The following is a 25,505-nucleotide window of genomic DNA, read 5'->3' as shown; positions in this document are numbered from 1 at the left end:
AGTCTTACGAAAGGTTCGTATTGGGCTTAATTAATCTTACGAAAGGTTCGTTTTGGTCCACAAGGCCCATTGAGTTTAGGTTGTGTGACAACTAAAACTAAATGGAAATTAACCCAAAAACAAAGTCAAAACCGGCCTAGGGTAAGTGGATGCAAACTTGGCTTAATTGCAAGTTTGTCACTCACATGTGAGGTGGTATAAAGGAAACTTTATAGCCATTATCTCACTAAGGGTTTTCTTGAGGAAAAGAAGAGAAACTTTTTCTCTCTTTTTCTCCATAGAGGCCGGCCACTTAGGGGAGGAATAGCTAGCAATCTTTCTTCCTCTAAGTCATCTATTTCATCTTCACATCTCATCCTTGGTGTGGAGACTTAGAGACACCAAACCTTTGGTGTTCTTGGAGATCCTTTCCTCACATCCTCAAGGAGCAAAGGAGTATCAAAAGGAAGAAAATCACAAGGAAGATCTAAGGAGCTAGGAGGTGACTTGAAGGCCCTCCACTTGGGTGAATCCCTTGTGTAAACAAGGATGAGCTTCAAGGGTAATAAATCTCAAAATCCTTTCTTCTCTTTAATGTTGTTAAAGAGTCTTGTGATTCACCATTCACTAGGCTTTGAAAGTCATGGGTTTTAGAATTGTTTTTTAATGCATGCCTACTTTAAAGTGTTATTAGTTTGCACATATGTGTTCAAATGTTTTTACATGTTCTTAGCTAGGACAAAAATTTTCCTTCTGGGGGAGAGGGAAGTGGTGCGGTTGAAGAAGGTGGAGGAGCGGGAGGAGAAACTGGAAGTGGAGGAGGCGAAGACGAAAGCAGACGAGAAGCTGGAAGTGGATGAGGCGAAGGCAGGTGGGATCTAGGTTTGGGGTGGTTTTGATTTTGGGTTGGGGGAAGATGGGAGCGGGGAAGAAGGGTGAAGGGGATAAGGGGTGGGTCCCCCATGCAAAAAGAATTATTTTTTAAGTTTTTAATATTTAATTAATTTTTTAATAGAGAGTGGGTCCCATCTCAAACCACGTCACTATTTAACGGAAGAATTGACAAACAAACTGACAGAAAGTATGAAAGTGTAACAAATTCGTAAGATGAGATATGACATTGAAATGTTTTAAAGATAGGGTATGAAACTGTGATTGACCCAATATTTGAGGTAGTTTTATGTAATTTACCCTAAATTTTTCTAAATTATGAAGATCAGAATCCAAATTTTTGTTAAGTCACAACACTCACTTGCAATGTATTTGCATTAAAGGTAGTAGATTTGCGTTCACATAATAAGTCATTCATAATAAGTTAGTATTACACTCGTTATTTACGAGAGTCAAACTAAAGCCTCTTATTTATAAGGATGATTCTTGGTTGGACTTTAAAATTAGACTGATTGTATCATTGAATTACATAATAAAGAAGACATAAAAGAATTAACGTGAAATTCCCATCTGTAGCAAGTAAAAAAACTATACACACTTCAAATGTTCTTTTGGTCACCGGGTAACTGAAGAATGTATGATTACTCACCCTTGAATTTGTTATAAGAGTAGAGAATGTATAATCATAATAACGTACCTAATCTAAAGACGGAATTAAAATACTAAACCAACACCTGGTATTCATTAAGGTGGTATTCAATATGGAATTGGAATGATGAAAATCGAATTAATTACCTTAGAAAATGTGAGGACATTATAAAAATAGAAGAGAGAGTTCCATGTAAAACTATGCAAACGCCTATAATAACACGTGATGTACCACGTGATGTACCATCTGTATAATAACACGTGATGTACCATCTCGTGTTCCGGTCACATTGAAAAATCTCTCTATAACTGCGTAGTTAAATATGCTACTAGTGTATCAGTTTAATAATATTCTTTTCTACTTGTAAGCGAGAGCACTCAAAGCTAACTGCAAGCGTCCAATCATGGCACCACTGATGGGCTGCAAATGACGACAACCCAACGACCCTTCTTACAAACGCTGACTAAAGAAACTGTACTTGTTAGAGAAGAAGCTTGAGGTTTTAGCTCCACTTTTGCTTTCTTCTTGGCTGCTTATGAATCTGCAGAGGAAAATACAATCAGCGATTAAATGTTGAAGTAATCAAATAATGATAACAGCTTTTCAATTAAGTATTTGGTTCGGAAATGACGTCTCCTGAGGCTGTGTTTGGTTTCCGAGAAACCTGGTGGAAATCAAAGGGAAGGAAAGTGTGTGAATCTCATATTGTTAATCTATCTGGTTATGGAACTCACGAAACTGGGAATGTTTTTCGTTTTGTTTGGTTAGCTATGAGTCTCAGTTTTCTTGGTGCCGGAGGGATCGAGAATATGAGTAGTTGAATAAGCGTATAAATATAAATGTCAAGGGAGAAAATGGAAGGAACTAAACAGAGCATTGACTTCCTATTCAGCATTACCTTACCTGGTATAAAATGGATCTCTCATCGCGTAAAGTGCCCATAACAGCTTTCGTCTTCTAACCTGAATCCATGCCAAATATAAAGAGATATTCAGCGCCAACCATGGTGACAGACTAAATATTGACAACGGGACTAATTTCAAAGAAAACATTTGCTTAAATAAGACAGGTTCAAGGTTTTGGAAACCATAACCTCATCCTTTTCAGAGACGGAGAGATGAAACTGCGGCGCTTTTGTACCACCCCTGGATGAAGAAATTCGGGAAAGGATGCGCATCCCAGTGAAGTCCATAGCCAGAGAAAGAAGCCAAGGAATCCATGAGCGAATTCCACATTTTCGAATAAATAAAACATACATCAGTGGCCTCGTTATAAATAGCACTTCCCCAAAAACATAAAACGCCCCATGAAAACATTTTTCAGACCATAACGTGGACAGGGTTAACCTCTCAACCAATGGAGCTGTATGAAAACAACATCTACATCAATAGAAACTAAAATAACTTGCAATAACATACCCTAACCAGTAAATCAATTTTATATGAATTGAATAGTTACTTGGAGGCTCCATACTCGCGTGCTGCTGTTGAACCCTATGCAACCATACTGGTTCTGAAACCATCCTAGGATTTTCTCCAAACCCACTCAATGCAGATAATGCTCTTCCTTCTGAATTCAATGCACCCTGTCGATGATTATTATTTCTTAAGTAACCAGGCCCAAGCTGCTCTCCAGGCTTTGTCAATCCGCCAATTTTACATTGAGGAGTTGAAGCTTCCAAATCCGTTTCATCATTTAGTGTCTCTCCTCCATGCAGAAGCATCTTATATCCACTGTTCCGGAACAAAGCTAACCTAACCAGAGCACTGTAAAATAATGAAATCCACAACTAGGCGATAATTAGAAGCCTAAACACAATAAATGCTTGAAAAATGAGTGACTTATGGCAGATAACAAATGGTCCTCACTTCATAGCCTCCATAATAGCAATGAAATTCCATTTCTTCTCATCACCAAGATACTCTTGAGCTACTACTTCAACCAACGTTTCCAAATACCTTAGTGCAGATATACACAATGCATACGGACAAGAATAACCCTCGGCAGCGCCATCATGCACTGAAGGAGGATCTGTGTTGATTATATGTTCGTTGATAGCGGTTATTATTCCCAGGAGAGTAGTTACTGCGGAAGATCATATTAAATAAAAGATTAGCATTGAAAAGGTACATTTTGGATAAATTAAACATGCTGTGATGAACGATGATACTTTGTTATTCAGAAACACAAAGCCAAGAGATTATGGACAACTCCAATTTTACTTTTTAAATTTTGATAACTTTCGGAGCAACCAAACTTACTTTTATACATTGTACAATTACTCCAGAGAGATCTATATAATTACTCAGAAAAACAAAAGAACCCCTGCCAATGTCTATAAGCTACAACAACAAGTAGCCAAATGTTACCAAAATTTCAAAAAACCTGCTTCTGGTCCTATCTCCGATTCAGAAAACCGTCCAGGTAGAAGCCACGTGAATTCCTGTACATGGTAATCAAAATCCAGTTAAGATAACAAAAATTTGCAAAACCCAACTTAAGGCCAATCATTCCATGAATTTTCACCAATTTTGAGCTACCGTTGTTGATTAAGAAAACCCGGATCACTGATCATATAAAAGAAGAAGAAGAAGAAAACCAAAAGGAGACATAGTACAATTAACCATAAAAAACAATTTGAGTGAATTTCTTATGTATGAGCCACATATTAACCCCCAAAAATCCAAATGATATTCCCATAAGTGTGGATTGGTACCAAAGAATATATGTGAATGGATAATACTTCCCTCATTCCCCACTAACAATGTGTCGTCGATTTACTGTAGAAACGTCATAATCGGAAGCATTGGCAATTTCACAATTTCACTTTCACATGTGGTTATGGAAAAGGAAGAAATAAACTGTCAGGTTTCACCTTTTCTAATATCATCGAAAACCCAGTTAACCAAATAGCATAAACAATCCAATTAACGAGAAAAGAAAACGCAAAATATGCCGATTAAGTCACGTAATTTGATGATAATCAAGAAATAAAGTAAGGAAATTGAGAGAGCAGCTCACATTGGCCAGGGACTCCAATGAGTGGACAAAGTCTTGATTCTCCCTAACCCATTTCTTGTAAGCCTCCATAGCATCCCACAATACACCCCAAAGCTTCCCCATTTGGAAACGACCCAGAATACCGGAGAGCTAAGGTGAGAAAGCCGTAATTTGGCTGTGGACTTCCTCAGGCGCCGCCGAGATGCTGATGTGAAGTTTGCAAAGTTCACTCACAGTGTGATGGATCGTTGAAACGTGGATTTTTAGAATATTTGTAGTAAAAAGATTTGATTTTTTCAGTCAATGTGGCACTCCACTAACAAAACTATTGGATTGTACTGACATATACGGAACGATGAATGCTTTACATTTTCTCATATTCAATTATTAAGGTACTCTCATTACTATAGTATTTATCTTTATTTATAAGTAAAAGGTTTTGAATTTGAATTTCATAAATAATAAATTTCATATCAAATTAGGTTGGTCATTATGTGGCTTAAGCGAGCTCTCCTTCTTTTAGTATAAAATATATGTTTGTACTAAAAAAAAATTATTCAAATGCTAAATCTAATGAATTTTAAGTTAAAGAACTTTAGTTACAGTTTAATCATATAATTCAACGACCATTATTTTTTGTTCAGAAAAAAAAAAGACCATTACTTTAAAAACTTAAAAAAAAAAAAATCGGCTCGTGGTTTCGTCACGGAAGTCCACTCTTTCAAAGGCTGAAAAGACTTACAAAGGCATTTCAACCTCATAGTGGGCACCATTGTGTGCGAACTCAAACGTTAATTTCTCTCTTTTGATCCTTTACAATTCATTCCATCCTAATTAAGACGAATATAAGAAAGGTGAAAAAAAATAAGGAAAACTAATGAAAAAGACTTGAAAACTTTGAGTTTTAATGATAAGGACAAAATAAAAGATAAGGTGAATAGTACAAGGATTGACTTTTTAGTGTAAAAATGTGGTTTTTCGTTCAAGTGAACAGTACCGGGTGCTTTTCGAGTTCCAAAAAAAAAATGTATGGACAAAACCTCACTAATTCTATTACCTGATAAACCAAAAATGGGAATGACAAAATATAAAGTATTTCCTTGTTTTTATTTCACAACATTTCAAACACTAAAATGAAAGTCGTATGTTCTCATGCCATAGGAATGAGAATGAGGAAATAAAATTTCATTCTCAAAGTGCATATTCTATTAGTTCAAAATATAATTACAAAATTTGTATTAAATAAAAATAAATAAGTTGTTAGCGACGAGGTCAATATCAAAGGCAATAAAATTTTCACCACTCTTTTTTTCATTTTGCAAATTGATGCTTATTTTCGTCCTTTGATTTTCTTTTAATTCATTCAATCCAATGATTCTCAATAAGGGGAGTTACTTGAAGTGAAAAAAAGTGCGGTGAAATTACTTTCCAATGTTAATAGAGCTTGAATAAGTAACCAAAGGACAAAGTTATATAAAAAGGGCACGAGGATCTCCTCATGTTTCCCTCGTAACTCAAGTGATCAATAATTAGTGTAGTCTTGTGTTTGTTATGTGCATGGACTAGCTTTAATGGGATTTAGCTTTCATTTGCCTCGAATGAGGAGCTCACTAGACAGTCTTGGCAAGACCCTTAGAAACCATGGGATTGTTAAGACCGTCCTCTCTCTTGTGTCCTCACCTTCTCCTCCTCATTGCCTCTCATCCCCCACAACCTCGTCTCTTTCTTCCCCTCCGTCCGAATCGTCAAAGAATCCAAAGCATGCCTTGTCGTTGTCCTCTACAAGCTCCTCCTTCTTTGGCTCCCCCAACATCATGCGATTCTTCCTATTAGAATCGTCAAGACTTGGAGCTCATATCGCTTAATTCATTTTTGTTTTGGCAAAAAAAAAAAATTGAAAATAAGTTGTTTTTAAGTGTCTACCAAACACCTTTTGGGGCTTAGATGTTTTTTGGTATCCACTTGTTTTAGAATTTAAGCTAAACCAAACTACTACTAAGTTAATTCAGCACAGTCTTGTCTAAAGCCAGTCCAGCTTAGTCCCTAAAACTAATGTAACCCGAGATATTACAGTGTAACAAACCCATCCTTAAAGTTTGATTCTACCTCCATCACTACCGTTTGCATCATTGAAAGACAAATGAATTTAGTGCTTAGTGCTTAGGGATGGACCCAAAATCAATAGGGCCGGGATAAGTGACCGAAAGCCACAGCTATACGAAACGGGCCACATGTCCTTCATTCATGGGCTCCCAACATAGCAAGGGCCCAACGACCCCTTCTTGCAGAAGCTGAACTGAAGAAATTGAACTTGGCAGAGACGAAGCTTGAGGAGGTTTTTGCTCCAGCTTTGCTTTCTTCTTCCCCACTTACGAAGCTGCAGAGGAGAACATAATCCGCGATTCAATGTTGAATTAATCCAATTCTGTGATTAACTTTGCGATTTAGCATTTGCGTTCGAAAATGATGTCTCCGAGGCCAGTTCCTGAAGATCGAGGAAGATCTTCTCCCCATTTCAGGTAACCCAATCAATCCAATCTCATTTCTCTGTAATTTTTTCTTTGATTTTTGAGGATTTGAATTGTAAAACCCTAGGGCTTTGTTTGGTTCCCGAGAAAGTGTGTGAATCTTGTGTTGTTAATCTATCTGGTTATGGAAATCATAAAACTGGCAATGCTTTTCGTTTTGTTTGGTTTCTGGGAAAATTGGGTCTGAGTTTTCTTGGTGCTCAAGGGTTTGACAATCATGAGTAGCTGAATAAGTGTGTACAGATATAAATGCTTAAGGAGGAAATAGAAGGAAAATAAATATTAAAAAAATTAGGTTTGTGAAATTGTTAAGTTGGGGTTGTTTGTTGTAGATTTTGTTGGGTGGCAATCAGCTACCTACTTTGGAAAACTGTTCTGCATAATTTTAAGAAGGTTTGGGATGCTTTCACATGTACGAGGGGCCATTGGATCATTAGGCATAATGCTTTACAAAATTGGTGTTGATTAGTTTTGTTTTTCCTCTTTACTTACATGGGAATTTAAACTTTAGTTGCCGCAAGTTTGCAGTAAATGGATTTTCCGCCACCGTAATTCCTTGATATCTCCATGTGCAAGTTGGTCAATATCTTTTACCACAAGTTATTACGTTTTTTTTGTTACTGTTACAGAAGAGGGGATTAATAGGTGAATCAGAAGGTAGTGATGAGATTTCCATTTTTAAGGAGGTTCAATCTGTGGCTAGGTTGGGATTAAGGGCTTATAAGTTTTCACTATGTACTAACTAATGAGGAGCACTGTAGTAACTGGTGTAGTACAGAAGCAGTCCTCAGGAGCTAAATGTTCAATGTTGAAGGTAGACATTAGTTGCTGTATAGTCTGTATTCGGTCTGGATTTTGTTCTTTTCTTATAGCTCCGGTGGAATAGATTTCTATTTCACCCCCTTCCGCCCAAAAGAAACCTATAATAGAAGAACTTCAGAAGTTCCGAGGTTTATCATATTGTATCTAATATGCCAACATGTAAGCCCAATATTTTGTTTTCCTTTTGGGCGGGATCAGGATTTCATGTGTTCTCTTTACTGCAACTAATTAGACCACTGATCTTACCTTAATGTAGGCAAACACCCTTTCAAATAATCCATATTATTGGAAACTTCTTGAGAATATGGTCAATTTACTCCCTGTACCGCTACTTGTCTGAAACTGGAGCTTCGGTTGTACTTTTTCTGTTCACCTGCCTGATCCCAGCATCCATCCTATTTCTAATTATGCAAAAGCCTTGGAAGGGCAGGCCGCTCTCAAATACACAGGTTCCATGATACTTTGGTTTTTATTAGAACACCTGAAAGGGCATAAGTAAAGTTTATTCAAATGACTGCCATTGCATACTTCTTGAGTGTTCGGTATTGTTTTCAGGTGGTACCTTCTGTAATAAATGGAGGCATAACGGCCTTATACTTTATTTTGTGGGGAAAAGGCCTCAAATCATGTGGACCTCTAAGGTAGGCTGCTTATAAGGTTTCGGATACTACTACAAGTGCTTGTTTATATAAGTTTCAATTTTATGAATATTCTAATTACGTTTTTTTTTTTTTTTGCTATTTTTTCAAATTATGTCAGTATGAATTTGAGCAACAATCAGCCAGTAGCAATAAAAATATGGAGACTATATCGGATTGAACATAATTTGAACAAATATAATTAATTTTGTTAATTATAACTGATTTTGTTTCATCTTTCCATATTATGTTAGAGCTATATTAGCAGAGTATTCTGGTGCTGTCCTTGGAGTGCTGTCTGGAGTATTATATGGACGCAGGGGCCACGTTTGGAAAAAGGTAGCTCAGTTAGATGCTTTATCCTTTGCTTAGACTGTGTCTTCATGTAAATAATCTACCATCGTCTTCAAGCACATAAGCTAAGATTTTGCGTTAGGCATGTTTCCCTCTAAATGAAGGCCTTCACTAATGTCCTTGGCCATTTTCTCACTTCATTATTTTATCTTTTCTCTAGTTATATAAAACAGGTTAGGACTTTACTGACTAGGCTGGTTGGTGTACGGACTTTATGGATTCAAGTTTTAGTGAATATATATTAAGGAATAATAGTACAAGATCTACAGTCCTGGTGACTTGATATCAAAAATAATTTGATTGAAAAATTGGAGCTGTCTGATTCTTCTTTACTTACATGGATGTTTCTTCATCTTTTATCAGGTAGGTGGGCTTATTGCAATGGTGGCGTCTTTCTACTTCTTATCTCAAGGGTGGGCCATGGAAACATATTCTCCATTCTATATCCTCTTTTATTGAATCCGTTCTTTTACAACTGTATAGGATTGTTGTGTTTTATTATTTTTCCTTCTTTCCCATATCTTTCATGTCTTTTTTTCTCTTCTTTCTTTGTGGTTTGTCTATTTTCAACATAATGATTGCGTTTTGGTAGTGTTATTGTGACTTAACCTGAAATTACCATTTAAAGATAGCCTTGATGACGAGGTTCAGATGGAGCAAGTGTTGGGTATAAAAGAGATGGCACTTCCAATCTTTGCTGGCATCTTATCAGCATTGAGGAGGGTGATTGCACGGCGTGTTTCACTCAAGGTGCTGAATTGCTGATACTTCGTTTATCTTCAGTTATCTTATTACTCTTTTGCTCTAACCCATTCCAAGGAATATATATCTGTTTAATTTCTATTAATTAAAACAATTAACTAATTACTGCTGCTGGTTGTATAATTCTATGCTTTCAGAATCAACTTAAAAGGCGACTTAATGCAATAACTATTGCCTCTGCAACATGTTTCCTGTTCCCTGTGGCCATGTGGGACATGATCATAGTAAGTTCTATGATATGATAAGCGGTTCTAGGTCAAATTTGATTAGTTTTGCATTTTCAGTTGGACTCTAGTTCAATTTTATGGGCTTGCTAATGTCTGTTTTGTTCTTTATTAGCCCCCTCCCTGTTGTGCTTTCTAATTTTGCGTGTTGTTTTTGTTGGAGCACTTAGGGATCACCATCAAGTACCAGTGATAAGGTGCCATTCTCGACTTGGGCTTTTTTTAGCACCATTCTCTTTGGAGTAATCTTGATATTCTATGTTGATAGTATCGCGGAAGAGAGGTATATTTCACAACTTTCGGTGCAGTTTTGGCCAATCTATGTAGAAATGCTTGATTATCAGTTCTGACTTGTCTACATGATCATTTCATGTACTTTAAGTTTGATCATTAATGCTCCTAATGTGTTATAGGTTGCACATGGTTTTCTCTTCTCCAAGACATTTAATGGTAGCTGGAGGATGCATAATCGTTTTGGAGATTGTGTACAAAATGGACTTTTCTCTTCCAGGCTTTCTAATTTGCTGCTTAATTTTGGGCTTTGGTATGTGTATAATATTTATCACTGCCAGTGTCGGCATTGTCATTGAGATTGCAATCAACATTATCCTCATCTCTATTATCGTATCTTGTCTTCCATGCAATTTATTGAAAATGAAATATTTTCTGGTACGGATGAGCGCTTCTTATGGATGCCATTTGTTTATTGAGTAATATTTTTTTTAGTAGAGCAATAGTGTTAGTGGGTTAGATGTTAATTGTTAGGGGGGAGGGGAATCGGTGGGGACTGAACACGCACCATGATGCGTATTGATGATTGCTTTCCGCCACTGCGGTAAAGCGCCATCTACGTTTATTGAGTAATTTATTCATTCACTTATCTGCATATCTGCATTTCCACTTTTTTTTTATGTTTCTGTTTTGTTTTTATTAATTAGTTTTGCATAAATTGTGTCTAAAGTTTGAATAACATTTGTAGGGATATATGAGGCAACTTCTTTGGAACGTGGTAGAAAAGATTCTTTTCAAACTGCAGATTCATCAAATGGGATGCTAGGGGACGAAATTCAGATGTCGTCACTTCCAACTTGATTTATGTTTACGTCTGGATTACAAGGTTGTACTTATCGTTTGGTTACAAATTCCTGCTATAGGCAGTAATAATCCGTTGTGAGTCGTAGTCTTGAAAGTAATAGGCATATTGATGATGTTAGTTCCAGTTATGTGAGGATCTACAGATTTTAGCAGAGTAATAAATCCTGATATATGTAAACGGTTAGGAAAGAGATACGTTGACGAGGATCAACATCCCACCTGAAAAGCTAGAACACATGATTAACTGATATTGTCTGTGCACTGAGATACACACAAAGCCCACAACATTGTCAGCAAATTCTCTCTTTTATTAGTATGTCATGGTTAATCCAATATTTCTCATCTCAGATCTGTGCTTTCTTTTTCTTTGCTGATTATTCTCTGTTTCTCATTCAGTTGCAAGTGTGAGTTAATGTACATCAGTAGCAAATTCGTCGGCTGCAAGTAGCTACACAAATGTTGGTCCACTGGTCAGATGCTAGAAAACCATAACCAGCAGGAGGGAAATATACTTGTTGCAAAACTTTACACAAACTCTGGATTGTTGAAATGGTAGGAAACTCCCAAGAAATTTGTTGGTCGTCGATCCTGATGTGGTATGTTGGTGGATCGTGGCAGTGTTGAATCTGTTGAATCCATCACCACTTAGAAATGTGCCGTACAGTTCTAACCGGCGATAGTTTACCATCTGTTGAAGAAATATACTTGTATTGCACTAACTTTTCAGGAATTATATGAGATCATTTCTCTCTCAAAATTTGTTTTTAGGCGTTGGATTTTCGTCAAATGGTTGGTGAAGATTATATGTTATGATTTGTATTTGGAGTCGCATTCTCTTCCCTCCTATCTCTTTTGTCTTGTTGGTGCCTTTTTTAATCAGAATCATTCAGCTAGATGCAGTGGCTAAGTGCTACCTCCTACAACCGAAACTTTGCTCGTCTTTCCACAGAGTCCCCACCATCTCGCCACGCTGCCAAAACGATCTAAACCGTGCCTGCTATAGGATGTCGCTTATGTGGCAAAGGACTTAGAATCTACGAGCAGTCTAAAATAGAGGACGTAGAATCACCATGGAGTGGTCCAGTGGTTGGGGATGAATTTCATGCTCATATTCCACATGGCACGTTCTGTGTTCGATTCTTGGCACCTGGATGGTTGTCAGGGAGGTTGAAATACCTCTGTGTGTCTTCTCGGCTCCTAAAAGGGTGGACTGCCATGGCAGTGAGAAATTTTACGATAAAAATTACACTCAACAAGTAGTAAGTAAAATAGAGGATGTAGGAATGATATTTTTTTATGGAAGAATTTACTTGTCGACCCACCCAAAACATCATTGCGCGTTGTACTTAAATTTTCTCTATTTTACTGAGCTTATCTTATGGATCAATGCACATATTGCTGAATATTGTTCAAATTAATCGTACAACAAAATATCACAGCCTTATGTTATTTTCATTCAAATGCAGCTGTTCAAATGTATAAAAATCATTCAGTCAGGGCACATAAAAGAATAAGAGTTTCGCCTATAAATTGTTCGATGTCCGGAACATCTTGAATGAAATAAATTACATTAATGTGCAAGACATGACACTTCTTATGATCTAGATTCTAAGAGGACAGAAAATAACTCAGCAAAGAAACCAATCAACCCGGAAACATCAGTCAGCGGTAAACGGGATACACCTTCTCCTGGTAGCCTAAACTGGGAAGAAGATCATGCCATCTGATGCTAAATTACAAAGTGGTGAACCTGGCGTTATTAGACCTTTTGTTTTCCTTTCCTCAGTCTTTCTAGTTCTGTTTCGGTGTCTTTCAACTGCTGCCTTAGAGTGACCACCCTTTTCTCTAACTCTTCCAATGTGCCTTTGCTGGTGGAAGGTTGGTATGGTGTCAGAAAATGACACGAAAACGCTTTTAGAGCATCAACTCCTGTAACCTACAAAATCCACAGTAATCAAAAAGTTGATGAGCAATAAGCAGCCAATAATAGTACTATTACACATACAATGACAAATGTCAGATTACGAATCGGTGTGGTACAAATTCTAAAGTTAATAAGCCCTAAAGTAGGAAGCCATGAAAAGAGGTGAATTTAGTTACAACATACACCTCATGAAAACATTAGACTCATTTGCAATGTTCCTTCAAGATGTTCTCCCATTGAAATAATAGGTTACGTTTTTGGAACCAAATCGAAGAATAAAGAGGCCTCAGATATCTAATGGATAGATATCATCAGATGGTGGTCTCACAGAACCCATCAAGAATAGCTACATCCTATAGTACTATACATTGTGGAATGGAAAGAAAAAGAGACTCGGAGCTAAAATAGTTTCATTATCTTTATAATTCTTTTAGTAAATTAATCAACCAACCCCAGAAGGATCAAAGCACTGGGATATTCGGTGTGAAATCACATTCCTTACTTTTTCTCAGCTGGTTGAATATTTTACATAAAAATATAAGAATATTTGAATAAAATATAGGGAACTTTAACGAAAAGCACCTAGTACTGTTCACTTTAACGAAAAACCACATTTTTACACTAAAAAGTCAATCCTGGTACTATTCACTTTACCCTTTATTTTGTCCTTATCATTAAAACTCAAAGTTTTCAAGCCCTTTTCATTAGTTTTCCTTAAAATATAACTAAACAAAAAGATTAAGTAAAGATATCACTTGCAAAAAAAAAAAAAAAAAAAAAAAAAAAAATTAGAAATAAGGTTAATCCTGAAAAACTACAGAGAACACAAGGAATGGCAGGTGGGTAAATCATGGTAAAATTCCATCATCTATAGCCCTCTTTCCTGCTAGGTTGAGATTTTTGTAAAAAATGGAGATAAAAGTCTCAATGCGTTCTGAGACATTCACAAAATAACAATCACTCAAATAGAAAGTACGGGGAAGCTCGCTGCAAAAGTTTACAGATCACCAACCCCCTTTTCTTTCCAGTGCAAGAAGTCAAAGTTTCATAAATTATGGCACTCTATGGTCTTACCTCTTCTGGCAGCAATGGCAGCTTGGTGATGTTAAAGTCATCATACAACATGTAGAACTGATCAAGGTACTTTTGTTGCATTCGCATTCTTGCTTTGAGTAGTTTAGATTCTGTGCCTACAAAAACAAAATTACCCAATAGATAATTAAACTTAAGCTAAGAGCATGTAAAAGAAATTAATGTACACGGACACAGTAGGCATACCTTCTTCATCATAAAGTACTTGGTTAATGATGATATTGTGTGTATCTATCTCAAATTTGGTGAGTTCCTGCACTAGTCTCTCTGTTTCATAGAGAGGGAGGAATTCTGGAATGCAAACGCAGACAAAGGTCGTCAAGTCCTGCAAAAGTGAGATATGAATGCCTCCACAATGCCTATATATTTGGAAATTTAATTTGGAGGCAGAAGAGTGATGAAGTTTGGAAAAGCAACTTCAGATTTTGAAAAGAACTTAAAATTCCTTCTCCTTTCAAAACTGACTCATGAAAGCATCTCTACTCATGATATCGAAGGAAAACAAAAGGTTTCAGCTTCTATCTAAATAAGTGGAAAAAGTATTTTCTCTTCTTTAGGATCCAAAACCCAACCAAGGAAAAATCTTTATTTATTTTACCTTTTTTAGCTTTACTCTAATCTAATGTATTAAAAATCTGAAACATATCTGTTACCGTACAATAGTCATCCTATCCAAAATCAATGATACAGACAACAGAAAAAAGAAAAATGAATGAGCAGACTTACTGGGTCTTTAAATTGTCTATTGACTTGTTCAATCACATCTTTCATGCCCTCCAGCTTTCCCAGAATTGCATCCTCTCCAAATTCGTCACCAACACCAAAGAGGCTTGTCATCTGCCTCAATCAATTTTGAACACTTAATACCATCAGCGTAGAAACAGTTGTAACTGACCAATTACAAGCTTACAAAACTCAGACAAAAGAAATTTGCTAAAAAGTTAAGACTCCACGTGTGTCTTAACTCATATAATTTTGAATGCAAGGGAAGATATGACTGACAAAAGGGTTCAATGGTATATACCTGAGTCATTAGACCGCCAAATTTATTTTTCAAAGACATCACTTTTGCCAGACCTTTCTCCAAGGTTGATGGAAACTGCAACAGCCGAAGCGTATGGCCAGTTGGTGCAGTATCAAATACTATAACCGAATAATCCATTGTTTGGACCAGTCTGCACGGACATAATTTCCACAAATGATTTAGCAGATTGATTACTAAATTAAAATAAGTAAAACATGAGAGGAGCTCTACCAAGATGGTAAAGAGCAAGTATTGAGTTGCGAAGAAACAAACAAAAGGGAACAAGAATCTCACTTCAGCATCTCTGCAAAGCTCATGGCCTCATCAATTCCAGGAATGGCATTTGCTAGATCAGAAAACAGATTATCCATTCCATCGTTTCCACCCATGTCTTCGTGCTCAACGGTAGGATCCACTTCCTATGTAGGATCAAAACCAAACAATGAGACTGCATAAAATGCAAAGCGCACACACACACACAAATGCATGCATAGGGAAGTCGAAATTTAGCAAAAAGTACTAAGCCAAGCAATGAAGAATTAATTGCCTCTATTTTCAAAAAATAAATCAAATTCTCAACAATTTGTTCATATAATTGAAGCTAAACTCAAAATCTATGAACTGGGAATCCCCAACTTTATCAAACAGCACCAAATTCCAAGAAGCCAACAACTGGGAATTCTTTTGCCCAAAAAAAAAAGGGGGTATTTCCCAAATTCATCGAAAACCCAAAATTCCACCCACCAAAAAATTCCCAAAATCCACAATTCACCTAAACCAAGAATTACCCAGTAAAAATAATTGAAGGAGGAAAGATTGTGAATCGAAAAGCGTACCATGGCATAGAGATTGGTGAACCCATTAACCAAAGTGGGAGTCTTGGTGAACTTCTGCTGAAAAGCATCGCTGAGATTGTGAGCAGGGTCGGTGGAGATGATCAAAACGGAGGATCTGACTCTGGAGAGAAGGATCGAGAGGATCGAGCTACATGTCGTTTTGCCCACGCCACCTTTGCCGCCAACAAAGACCCACTTGAGGCTCTCTTGTTCCAGTACGTTCTGTATAGTCCCCTCTGGTAAATCAGACTCTGCCGCCATTTACTCACAGAGCACTGTTCTCTCTCTCTCTCTCTCTCTCTCTCTCTCAAGAGTAAGCAATTGGAACCCAGAAATCTAGAGAGAGAAAGAAACAGTCGGAAGGACAGAGAAAGTGAGCGATCGACCCCGAGAACGTACACTGCCGTGCTTACTTCGGGTTGGGTTTTTGAGCCCACGGTCTTCGAAAAATCCGAAAAAATGAGTTTCACAACGTTCGGTAGGTAACGACCGAACAATTTATCATTTTCTTCGGTTGGTTTTAATTTCCTTGAATGTTTTCAGTTTTAGGAAAATGCTTTTAATACAAGAGATTTACACAATTTTTCATACTCGGTTATATAATCCTCCCGAATTATCAACCCACTTTCTTCACTCTCTCGTAGCGATTCAGAATATATACAATCAGTTGTGAATTATTAATGCATGTAAAACATCCATACGTATTGCCCTTAACATTAATCGAGATATGTTTTCTTTTATTATTTAAAATGACGTTGATGAAAGGAGATTTGGACTTAAACTCCAGTAAACCACTAAAGATACAAACTCCTCACCATAATATGTTTGTGCCATATAACTCATTTTCTAAGGAGAAAAAAACTCTTAATTGGCAAATATCAAATGAAACACTAATAATTTGGGCATGTAATAAAGTCTGTTGTGTTATTATATTAAGCTGCTACAACATTTTGAGAACTTGAAAAACATATTGCAAGAGATTCAAGTCCTCGCTTTTGATTTAAACACCACCAATAAAAAAGCATTGTTGGCATTGGTTTAATACTGAGAAAGTCAAGAGAGTTCCATTGTACAAAGAGAAGAGGGATGGAAATTAGTAGAGAGAGTTGTAGGTGAAGCAGGTGGCAACAATGGAAGTGACACAGATGAAGAGTGCAGGAACTAAGGTGGTGTTCAAGAGCTTGCTTTCGCCTAAAGCCCCCGATATGGTTATTGTTCCATCTGCGATTACCCGAGCTAGGGTTCCTGCTTCGGTTGAAAGCAGTCCGCCATTGTAAGTCCCCCGAGAAAGCCTCGATGACATTACACGAGATAGGAGTGATAAGTTCACACCTGGATTAGTACATCAACTGTCAATCTTTTCATTTGATTAAGCAAAGCAAGATTTCATGTGTATGTGACCAGAAACTAAAAAGATGATTTTGCAGGGCAAAAACTTTAAAAAAGTCTTACTAAATAGAGAAGCAATTATCGTTCCAAATCTAGAGAGTGAATTACCTTCGAGGACTTCAGCTGCCACGAATGTTAAAAGCGCTGAGCCGACATATTGAGCCATGGAGTAAGGGATCAATACGTGGAAGCTTAGTAGTATACCTATGCATACCAAAATCTCCGATACCAGTAAAACTTGCCTGCAATCAGAGAGAAAAAATATGCATAAGCTGATATGAGTAACATGTAACAGATAATACACAGAGTGACTTCTCAATTTTGAAGGTTTACCTTTCTTCAAACATGTTGCTGATGTAACTTCCAATAACAACGTTCACTGGAAGCACTGTTAACCCAAGACATGCAAGAAAGGCTGCCACACTACTAGTTGACCAAACAAAATAATATCCAGTGATGACACTGGATTCAGCAAGCACAATCTCCATTGCGTATTTGAGCATGAAATAGATATATAGTTGAACCTGTTGAGAGTTCACAAGATTCAATTAAGACGTTGTGCCAAATGTTGGAACACGTTTAAAAGAGATAAAAGATCTAAATCAGTAATAGTTGACCATGCTACTTTACTAAAGCAAGCTTGATACTAAAGCAAGCTTAGAGCTGAAAAGGAGGAAACGAACGAGGCGATCCAACAAAACCAGAGTAAAATATGCTGAGAGAGAGGATCAAAGAATGTACAGTTAGAACATCGTATTGCTACATTCTTTGGATTTCCATAAACCTAATAGATTGCTTCGAAAAGATACAACACTCCTTAGTTTGGTGAACCTACGAAATACAAATATATGACTTCAGTGATGCCATTTTGTCATGATAAGTTTTCTTAATGAATTATCTGATTTTTATTTCCCATGGTTTTAGAAAATTGATCTGCACAATCTAGCTTACTCAACAACATTTAGTCGTCGAAATTCATGCGGTGAATGTTCCTCCTTCTCTCCATGACGAATGAAGACTTCAACTACAAGTAAGAACTAGAAAATAATCTATACCTTGACTGAAGGGGATAGTAGTCTATATGCTGACACAATTGAATTGACTGGTTTCTGAATTTGCACAGCATCTTCTTCGGCATCCTCACCATCTGTGTCTCTATCTTCAAGTTTTTCCTTAGCTTTGGAGTTTGTAAGGAACGGTTGTGTAGAACCATTCTCCACCGAAATATTTACGTATTTCCCTATTCCAAAAAACTTCATATCAGTAATAAAGATATTGTGTTCCATAAAAAGTATCAAGAATGAAGCATATCTTGCTTACAGACCAGAATTAGATTCTCGTGGCACTTCTGGAGCACGAGAAGGTTCTTTGAAAGAGATTGACAACCACAACAGATAGATGAGCCACGCAAGAGCCATCACCCAACCAGGTAATGTGTCTTCATTGAATGTCAACTTATAAATCTTGAAATTTCTTTGGAACAAACAAGCAAGAGCAGGACCACATGCCATTCCAAGCGCACCGGCACTAACAAAACCAGCAGAAGCCTGCATTCGCAGTTTCAGGGGTACGCAGTCACTGATGTAACGCCTATTAACTGCTCTTGCAGAACCTAACCTGCAAAATTGACAGCATGACTATAGGTGTTAACAAGGTAAACGAGAGAATTAAATTCCAAAGCATGAATAGGAACGGATAACTTGTGCACTAAATGTACAGTTTAACTATAAAAAATTCACTTACCCACAGAATAATCGACCAATCAGAAGTACTGATATGGAGTTAAGATCATAAGCTAGAGCATATAAAGTATTTCCCACCAGAAGAATGATGCTGCTAAATATGAGTGGTCTCATGTATGATCTATTTGACCAGGCACTGAAATAAACTGAAGAAAAGATCTGGGCAACCGCCATCGATCCAATCACAACACCACAGACAGTCGCTGCAGCTCCGAGGGTCATGGAGTAATTGTCAGCTGTTGGGACAATTATATATGTATTAACCATATACAGAAATGTGTTTGCCAAGTTTAAGATGAGTGACATGAAATGATATTTGCTGTCATCAGCCTGATCCCCGGATAGAATTGGTAAATCCTCCTCCATGAGAAGTGCATGTTTTCCCAAATAATGAAGGAAACTTGTTGAATTTGACAACCTGTTCACCGCTGCCCTAAGAGAATTAACGACAGGATCCTGCGAAATAAGACCAAATATTTAAACGTCAGTTGAAATTCAATATTGCATAACATACTAGCAGAGGCAGAAACAATTTAAAATTCAATGAGAGGGATTAGAAAAAAGAATTGTTGTTGCAAAGAATACTTCAATGGATATTAGAGTAAACCGGGTGAGAAAAAGCAGGTTGATCATATATTGATATGTAGTTCTCATATTGCTGTTGAAATCCTTGAAGATCCGCAAGGTTGCGAGATATGGCTCCAACAACAGCTCCAATACCCTGCACGTTTAGCTATTAGTTAATGATCCTTGTTTTCAAATATAAAGACAGTATAATTCGTGGAAAAAATTCATAAGGTGCAGTTAAATACGAAAGTTAAAAGAAATGAGTACAAAATTCTGCACATTACCACATGCTTGCAAACTTGTCGTAACTGAGAATAAGGATGATTTGCGCGAGTTTTGACATAGTAATCTGTAAATTTATAGCCAAACCGCTTATCAAACTTCTTCAATATCTTACGCAGACCGATAGCATTCATCTCAACAAAAGAGAGGATTCTTAAAAGATCGCGTCCAACTGATCTGTATGCTTCTTGCAGTTGAGAAATTCTCTCTCCATCAGCATCTTGTCGTATGAGAGACTCATATTGTTCTCCAAGACTAGATAACCTGCTCGCAAGCACTCCTTGTTGTTCCAGCATAAACATGACAATCTTTTCAATCTGAATTTAAAAGACAAAAATACAAAAATGAAAAAAGAAATCATGCTTCTGGCGATGATGATTTAACACCTAAATCATCCATCAGTGTGAATGGATCGGCTCTACCGGCAAAAATCTATGCTTCGACGTCAATGAATTTAAAAAAGATGAAGTTGATCCACACCAGAAAACAGGGGAAAAGAAAGCTCGGGAAGTCTAGACATTTCCAACCAGATTATCAATTTAATATCATCGAAGAGATGCAGCAGCAGATTGGCCTCACATGTAGTAAACTTTAGCAGAAGGATCACAAACGTGCATGACTTTCAGTTTCAGCAAACATCGCGAATCAAGATAACAATGGCGATTTTGAGAAGTCCTTAAGAACATAATTCCTACATGAATATACGGGTTACCTCGCTATCGAGCAATCTTGAGAAGTCTTTAAGAACATGGGGATGATTTTGTGTTCCAACTTCAATTTGTTGAGTATACTGGTTGAGCTTCTTCTTCATTAACTTGTAGTCCAAATAGTATCTGAAATGAAACAACCAAATTAAAAGTCTAAGCAGATAACATTTGTCAGGGCAAAAACATACTCCAACATACCCTTGCCATTCTTGAATTTGCGATTCTCGCAGCTTCTTCCCGAAGGCGACCATCTTTCAGATTCAATGCAACTGCACGAAGACATTCAGCAACACACTGTTTTTTTTAAGAGTTGATAAAGCAGCAAAGTGAAGTGCTAACATTTTCCTTCCTCTCAAATTTTGTGAATAAAATTTCTAGTTTGATTTCTACCAAAACAAAATAATCTAGTTTGGCAATTTCTTCATAACTACTCAAGAACGGAAAAAAAATTCTTCTCCTTTAATTTTTTTTCTCAACGAAAACTGGAAAACAACAAAATCTTTTATTTGCCCCGTTTTTCTCAATTTCACTTTCCTTGGAGGAAAACGTCCATATTAAGAAATTTTAACTCAAAACGTTTTAAAAAATAAATAAATTAATTAATTGATGGCCTAGATTAAATTAATTAGAATGCCACTCGAAAAAAAGAAAAAAAGAAACATATAAAAACAATTCCACATTAACAAAATCGAATTCAAACAAAAAATGAACAAAAACCCAGAAATTTCATTGGCTGGAGAAGGAGATAACGTTACCAAATCCCAAATATTTCATCTCCTACACACGTTCATGTTTTGGCAAAAGGCAAAATATCGAAATGGATTCGATTTGAAAGAATTAAGGAACCTATTTGCGTGGGAATGGAAGTCCAGAATCATGAGAAAGGTTCCAGGAAACGGATTCCGATAAGAATCTGATGAAGAGAGGATCCGTGTGCGGTGTGGTGTTCTTCTCTTTAGTCTTTAACTGAAAAAGAGAAGAGTGTAAGTGAATGAGTAAATGTCATCGACTGTCGCGCGAAATCTGTTGTATACGTGGAAGGGGTAAAATGGTAATTATGTATGCATCTCCATTTCCCGTGATATTTTGTTAGCTTTCTCGCTTTCTGCAGAAAGCTAACAAACCAAAAACCATGCATAAAACCTGGGTTTTAATTTACAGAACTTTAACGAAAAATTTTCGATATTATTTTTAACAAAAAATTATATTTTTACATTAAAAATTCAAGTATGATTCATTTTTTATTTTATTTTGTTTTTATCGTTAACACTCAAAATTTTCAAGCTCTTTTCATTAGTTTTTCTTTTTAATTTTTGGATACATGTACACCGTAACACCATCCCAATATGCAATAGCAGCCCTAAAAAAAAATAATATGACATACAAAATATCAAAAGATAGCCACGTGGTATTATAAATTAGATTTTTTATTGTGCTAAGATAATTTTTTTTTAATAAAAATTCTTTATAATAAATTGATGGTAAAATTATGTAATTTTTTTTTAATTTCAAAACCATGCTTATTTAGTTGAACTTTATCGTTCTAGTAGTAGTTTAAATGACTGAAAACATTTTTGGTAAACATGTTTTTTAGGATGAACTGTCAATTTAATCATTGAATTATCACCTAAGTAAAAATTAGGTCTCTAATTTTTTTTTCTTCAGAAAAAAACTGTCTTTGAATTATAAAAATATACCAATTACATCCCTAATATTATATTTGAAGCTACTATATTCAATTTTCCGTCAATTTAAGTCACGTTACTTGCTTGTGATACATATTGAAGGGTAGGTTGGTAATTTTACATAAAAAAATAGTATATGTAGTTAACTTTCGAGGGTAAATTAAACATTACATTTGCAACCTATATGAAGTCTTAAGAGCTTATAGGCGAGAAAAGAACGTTATTACACTCTAAAGTGTGTCAAGTGACTTAAGTTGACGAAAAATTGGATTAATAGCTTTGAATATAATAGTAGGGATGAAATTAGCAAATTTAAATGAATTTAGGGACTTATGTTACAGAAAAATAATTTAGGAAACTAATTTTCACTAACATGATAGTTCAGGGACTAAATTGGCACTTCACTCCATTTTTAAGTCGGTTTTTAATAAATATGCAAGTAAGTCCTAAAAGAGTACTTGAAGTACTTCATCCAAGAAGTACAAAGTGTACAATCAAAGTGTTTTAACCTAATAGATTTTGTTTGAATTGTATTCTTTAGTAGGCCAAATTTTACTTCAAATCTTAGTTTATTTTTGCACTATTTCATGTAGGCCATTCGGATTTTGGTGTTGATCTGCTAATATTTATGTTTTACTGACTTAACGTGGGGCAAAAACTACAACAAATCTTTAGGTTTTGTATTTATCTGTTTGTATATATATTTATTTATTATGATATATTTTGTTTTTCATGTTTTGTATTTTGAGAAGTTATTTTTTCATGATACTCAAAGTTTAGGAGTGATCAGTTTTAATGTGTGCCTGGATTATTGGTCTTTTTATTTTTATTTTGTGTATTTTTTTATCCCAAATGAAGACTAAAGTAATATTGGATTGGGATAGTTATTCATTCAAAGTTGACTAATCTTGTTGTCTCAAATTGCGCTTTCTTTTCTTTCTTTTCTATCAAGAAGTTTTATCCACATGATTTTCTTCAAGAAGGTTTTTTACCGAGATCCTCATGATACTGTGCAGCGCTTAAGCTGACATATCAATATTTTGGAGGACTTTTATTCAAGTCATAGGGCTGAAAATGGTAGTGTATTTTATTTTATGCTGCGTAATACTATTTTAATGGAGTTTTAATGGATTTTCTTATACTCTATGTAGATTTTGAGTGAATCCCTTCCTCTTAATCTCATAGAGCGGCTGGGTAAGTACACACAAATTCTTCACTTTTCACATCTTTGAACAAGTATATAATTATGATATAAACTCAGAGTAAGAGTTACATAATAGCAATGGAAAACAAAAGCAAAGGGATGACTCGATATTAATATTTACATCATTTAGTGAAAAGAAACCAAGAAAGACAATACATAAGAACATATAGGTTGTTTTAGCTATGCTCCATGTACCTTGTACAAAATTTCACTTTCTTTATATTAATTTTGTTTTGTCTCACTTTATCCTTCGTACTTGTCCTTCATGTTCAATATCATTTAGTGAGAAGTGCTAATTCTGTCGACGTAGTAGGGACTCTTTAGTCTTTTTAGTAGTGAATTTGGGGATTAAATAAATTTTGAGTTTCAATGACCATATTCGGAAATTAAGCTATTAATTTAGTGTTGCCAATGAGAGGATTTAAGGTAATTTTGGCAGGGTTTTTTGTTTGATGTTGTTCATGATAGGGTGATTTTGTTGTTTCAGATATCCCAACTATGAAAACGAGTTGAAAAAAAAAAGAAAAAAAAAATCAAAGAGCAGCCTGCTAGGTTCGAAAACTAATGTCTTCTTAAACTCAGTTCACATAATGTGTAGAATATAGGGATCATAGCAAAATTAAGTCATATATATGAAGAAATCACACTTAAAATTTGATCAGAAACAAAAGGGTTGAGATTATTATTTAAAAAATGAAGATATATGCCTAAAAAATATACACGTTTCTTACTTAAATTTCAATATTTATATATGTTTCTTAGTCAAATTTCACCCGAAAACGGTAGTTTAAAAAATGAAGATATATATCTAAAAAATAAAATATATCTAAAAAAAAACCTGTTCTTACACTTTAAAATGGGGTGACGAGGATTGCTTTTGCTCAGAAATTGAAAAACTAAGAAACTGAAACAAAGGCCGGGTGAGTTTTCCACTGTATACGTATGTATGCTGAAAAACTAGCTAACTACAATTACAATATCTGCGTTTCAAAGCATAATGCAAAAGGCAGGACTTACAGTCACAGAAGAACTCAGAAACTCATGATCAGGTCGTCAAAGTTCACCCTACTGAATGCTGATAAACCTTGTAGGCCTCTTTCACTTCAAAGGAGTAGGAGTACTACTGCCTTTTATAAAGAATCACACTACGGTAAAGTGGGAGACAGAAAGAGAGAGAAACAGAGCAGGAGTTCTACACTCTAGAGGATGCCTTTCCACCAAACAAATTATAATTAAGCTGTTTCTTTATTTAACACTCGGCTTTCGAAACAACGAAGGGGTAGTTAAAACTGAAATGGATGTATACCCCCCCCGTGTTGTTCATGAGCACATGTGATGACATGCCATGCACCTTTACTATTTTGTGGTTCAAAACACAAGAAAAATCATAGCTTTTAGCATTAGGGTGAGGGTCTCAATCGCAGAGCCTTAGCCAAGTGTCATGGATAGAGGGTGTGGATGTAATTTGCTGTAAAATATATGAAAAAGGCTAAAGAAACCATCTTATTAAACCACATTTTATAAATGACATGATATAGTAATAAAGTAAGACTTAAAATTTTTTTTAAAAAAAAGCCAACTTCTACAACAACATAATGTGATTTATAGAACGTGGTTTAAAAGATGGTCTTTCTAGCATTTCTCCAGTAATATATATAATAATCGACATGATATGTATACATGATTCTCGTTTTTTTATAGTTTAGTTGAATTTAGTATAAATTATACTATCGCTTGTCAAAAAAAAAAAATGATCTACCTAGTTGGCATATGAGTATTGCTATTGAAAATCGCTCATAAGCAAACTTAAGTGAGACTTGTGAACACTTGTAGTTTTTACCCAACACTTTAGTAGTAACGCAATAAAAAAGAAATATTACATGTGTCAACAAGTCCTACTCTAATGTACTTTTTAGAGAATTTAAATTATGATGATACAATGTGATATAAATAATGTAGTTTCTCTAACATTTCTCACATAATATCGTTCCTCTTAGGTATATAAGTTTGAGTTCATGAATCTCACCTGGAGAAAATTTTGGTGAGTCTAGTAGTACTACTAGTAATATACAAAGAGTGAATTAAATCTTGGTAATATTACTTTACATGTT

The 25,505-nt window shown here is 35.8% G+C and overlaps 4 protein-coding genes across 15 annotated transcripts; 1 reads left to right on the top strand and 3 right to left on the bottom strand.

Moving 5' to 3' along the window:
- Positions 1 to 1,643: 1,643 nt before the first annotated feature.
- LOC103418385 (peroxisome biogenesis protein 16-like) lies at positions 1,644 to 4,895 on the bottom strand. Of its 6 annotated transcripts, none has more exons than XM_029092799.2 (7): positions 4,541 to 4,895; positions 3,905 to 3,962; positions 3,388 to 3,604; positions 2,978 to 3,285; positions 2,613 to 2,881; positions 2,418 to 2,481; positions 1,644 to 2,060 (listed from the first exon to the last, which is right to left on the bottom strand). In XM_029092799.2, exons 1-6 carry the CDS (start codon positions 4,640 to 4,642, stop codon positions 2,419 to 2,421), a joined length of 1,017 nt encoding a protein of 338 aa, XP_028948632.1. In that variant the 5' UTR covers positions 4,643 to 4,895; the 3' UTR covers positions 1,644 to 2,060; position 2,418. The 6 variants fall into 6 exon arrangements, with proteins under 6 accessions (XP_028948632.1, XP_028948623.1, XP_070672701.1 ...); XM_029092790.2 differs by having other exon boundaries at positions 2,423 to 2,481; positions 4,541 to 4,880; XM_070816600.1 differs by having other exon boundaries at positions 2,993 to 3,285; positions 4,541 to 4,823.
- Positions 4,896 to 6,657: 1,762 nt separating this feature from the next.
- LOC103426861 (uncharacterized) lies at positions 6,658 to 11,773 on the top strand. Its single transcript, XM_008364940.4, has 11 exons — positions 6,658 to 7,038; positions 8,126 to 8,318; positions 8,425 to 8,510; positions 8,762 to 8,846; positions 9,225 to 9,303; positions 9,481 to 9,611; positions 9,761 to 9,847; positions 10,018 to 10,130; positions 10,261 to 10,391; positions 10,827 to 10,964; positions 11,339 to 11,773. Exons 1-10 carry the CDS (start codon positions 6,983 to 6,985, stop codon positions 10,937 to 10,939), a joined length of 1,074 nt encoding a protein of 357 aa, XP_008363162.1. The 5' UTR covers positions 6,658 to 6,982; the 3' UTR covers positions 10,940 to 10,964; positions 11,339 to 11,773.
- Positions 11,774 to 12,445: 672 nt separating this feature from the next.
- On the bottom strand, positions 12,446 to 16,386 carry LOC103426859 (ATPase GET3A-like). Its single transcript, XM_008364939.4, has 7 exons — positions 15,819 to 16,386; positions 15,277 to 15,401; positions 14,983 to 15,133; positions 14,685 to 14,795; positions 14,145 to 14,283; positions 13,941 to 14,056; positions 12,446 to 12,878 (listed from the first exon to the last, which is right to left on the bottom strand). Exons 1-7 carry the CDS (start codon positions 16,077 to 16,079, stop codon positions 12,702 to 12,704), a joined length of 1,080 nt encoding a protein of 359 aa, XP_008363161.1. The 5' UTR covers positions 16,080 to 16,386; the 3' UTR covers positions 12,446 to 12,701.
- A 329-nt stretch (positions 16,387 to 16,715) lies between these two features.
- LOC103426858 (SPX domain-containing membrane protein At4g22990) lies at positions 16,716 to 24,756 on the bottom strand. 7 transcript variants are annotated; one of them, XM_070816574.1, is made up of 12 exons: positions 24,412 to 24,714; positions 21,352 to 21,471; positions 20,704 to 20,774; positions 20,511 to 20,631; positions 19,801 to 20,115; positions 19,557 to 19,670; positions 18,951 to 19,405; positions 18,532 to 18,824; positions 18,263 to 18,447; positions 17,541 to 17,731; positions 17,316 to 17,449; positions 16,716 to 17,150 (listed from the first exon to the last, which is right to left on the bottom strand). In XM_070816574.1, exons 3-12 carry the CDS (start codon positions 20,754 to 20,756, stop codon positions 16,912 to 16,914), a joined length of 2,100 nt encoding a protein of 699 aa, XP_070672675.1. In that variant the 5' UTR covers positions 20,757 to 20,774; positions 21,352 to 21,471; positions 24,412 to 24,714; the 3' UTR covers positions 16,716 to 16,911. The 7 variants fall into 7 exon arrangements, with proteins under 7 accessions (XP_070672675.1, XP_070672677.1, XP_070672678.1 ...); XM_070816576.1 differs by having other exon boundaries at positions 20,704 to 20,799; positions 21,016 to 21,471; positions 24,412 to 24,693; XM_070816577.1 differs by having other exon boundaries at positions 19,535 to 19,670; positions 21,261 to 21,471; positions 24,412 to 24,693.
- Positions 24,757 to 25,505: the final 749 nt, after the last annotated feature.

This window comes from Malus domestica, chromosome 02 (assembly GCF_042453785.1).
Source record: "Malus domestica chromosome 02, GDT2T_hap1".
NCBI lineage: Eukaryota > Viridiplantae > Streptophyta > Magnoliopsida > Rosales > Rosaceae > Malus > Malus domestica.
Note: the sequence above shows the minus strand (reverse complement) of the source record. Positions and strands in the feature narration are given on the sequence as shown.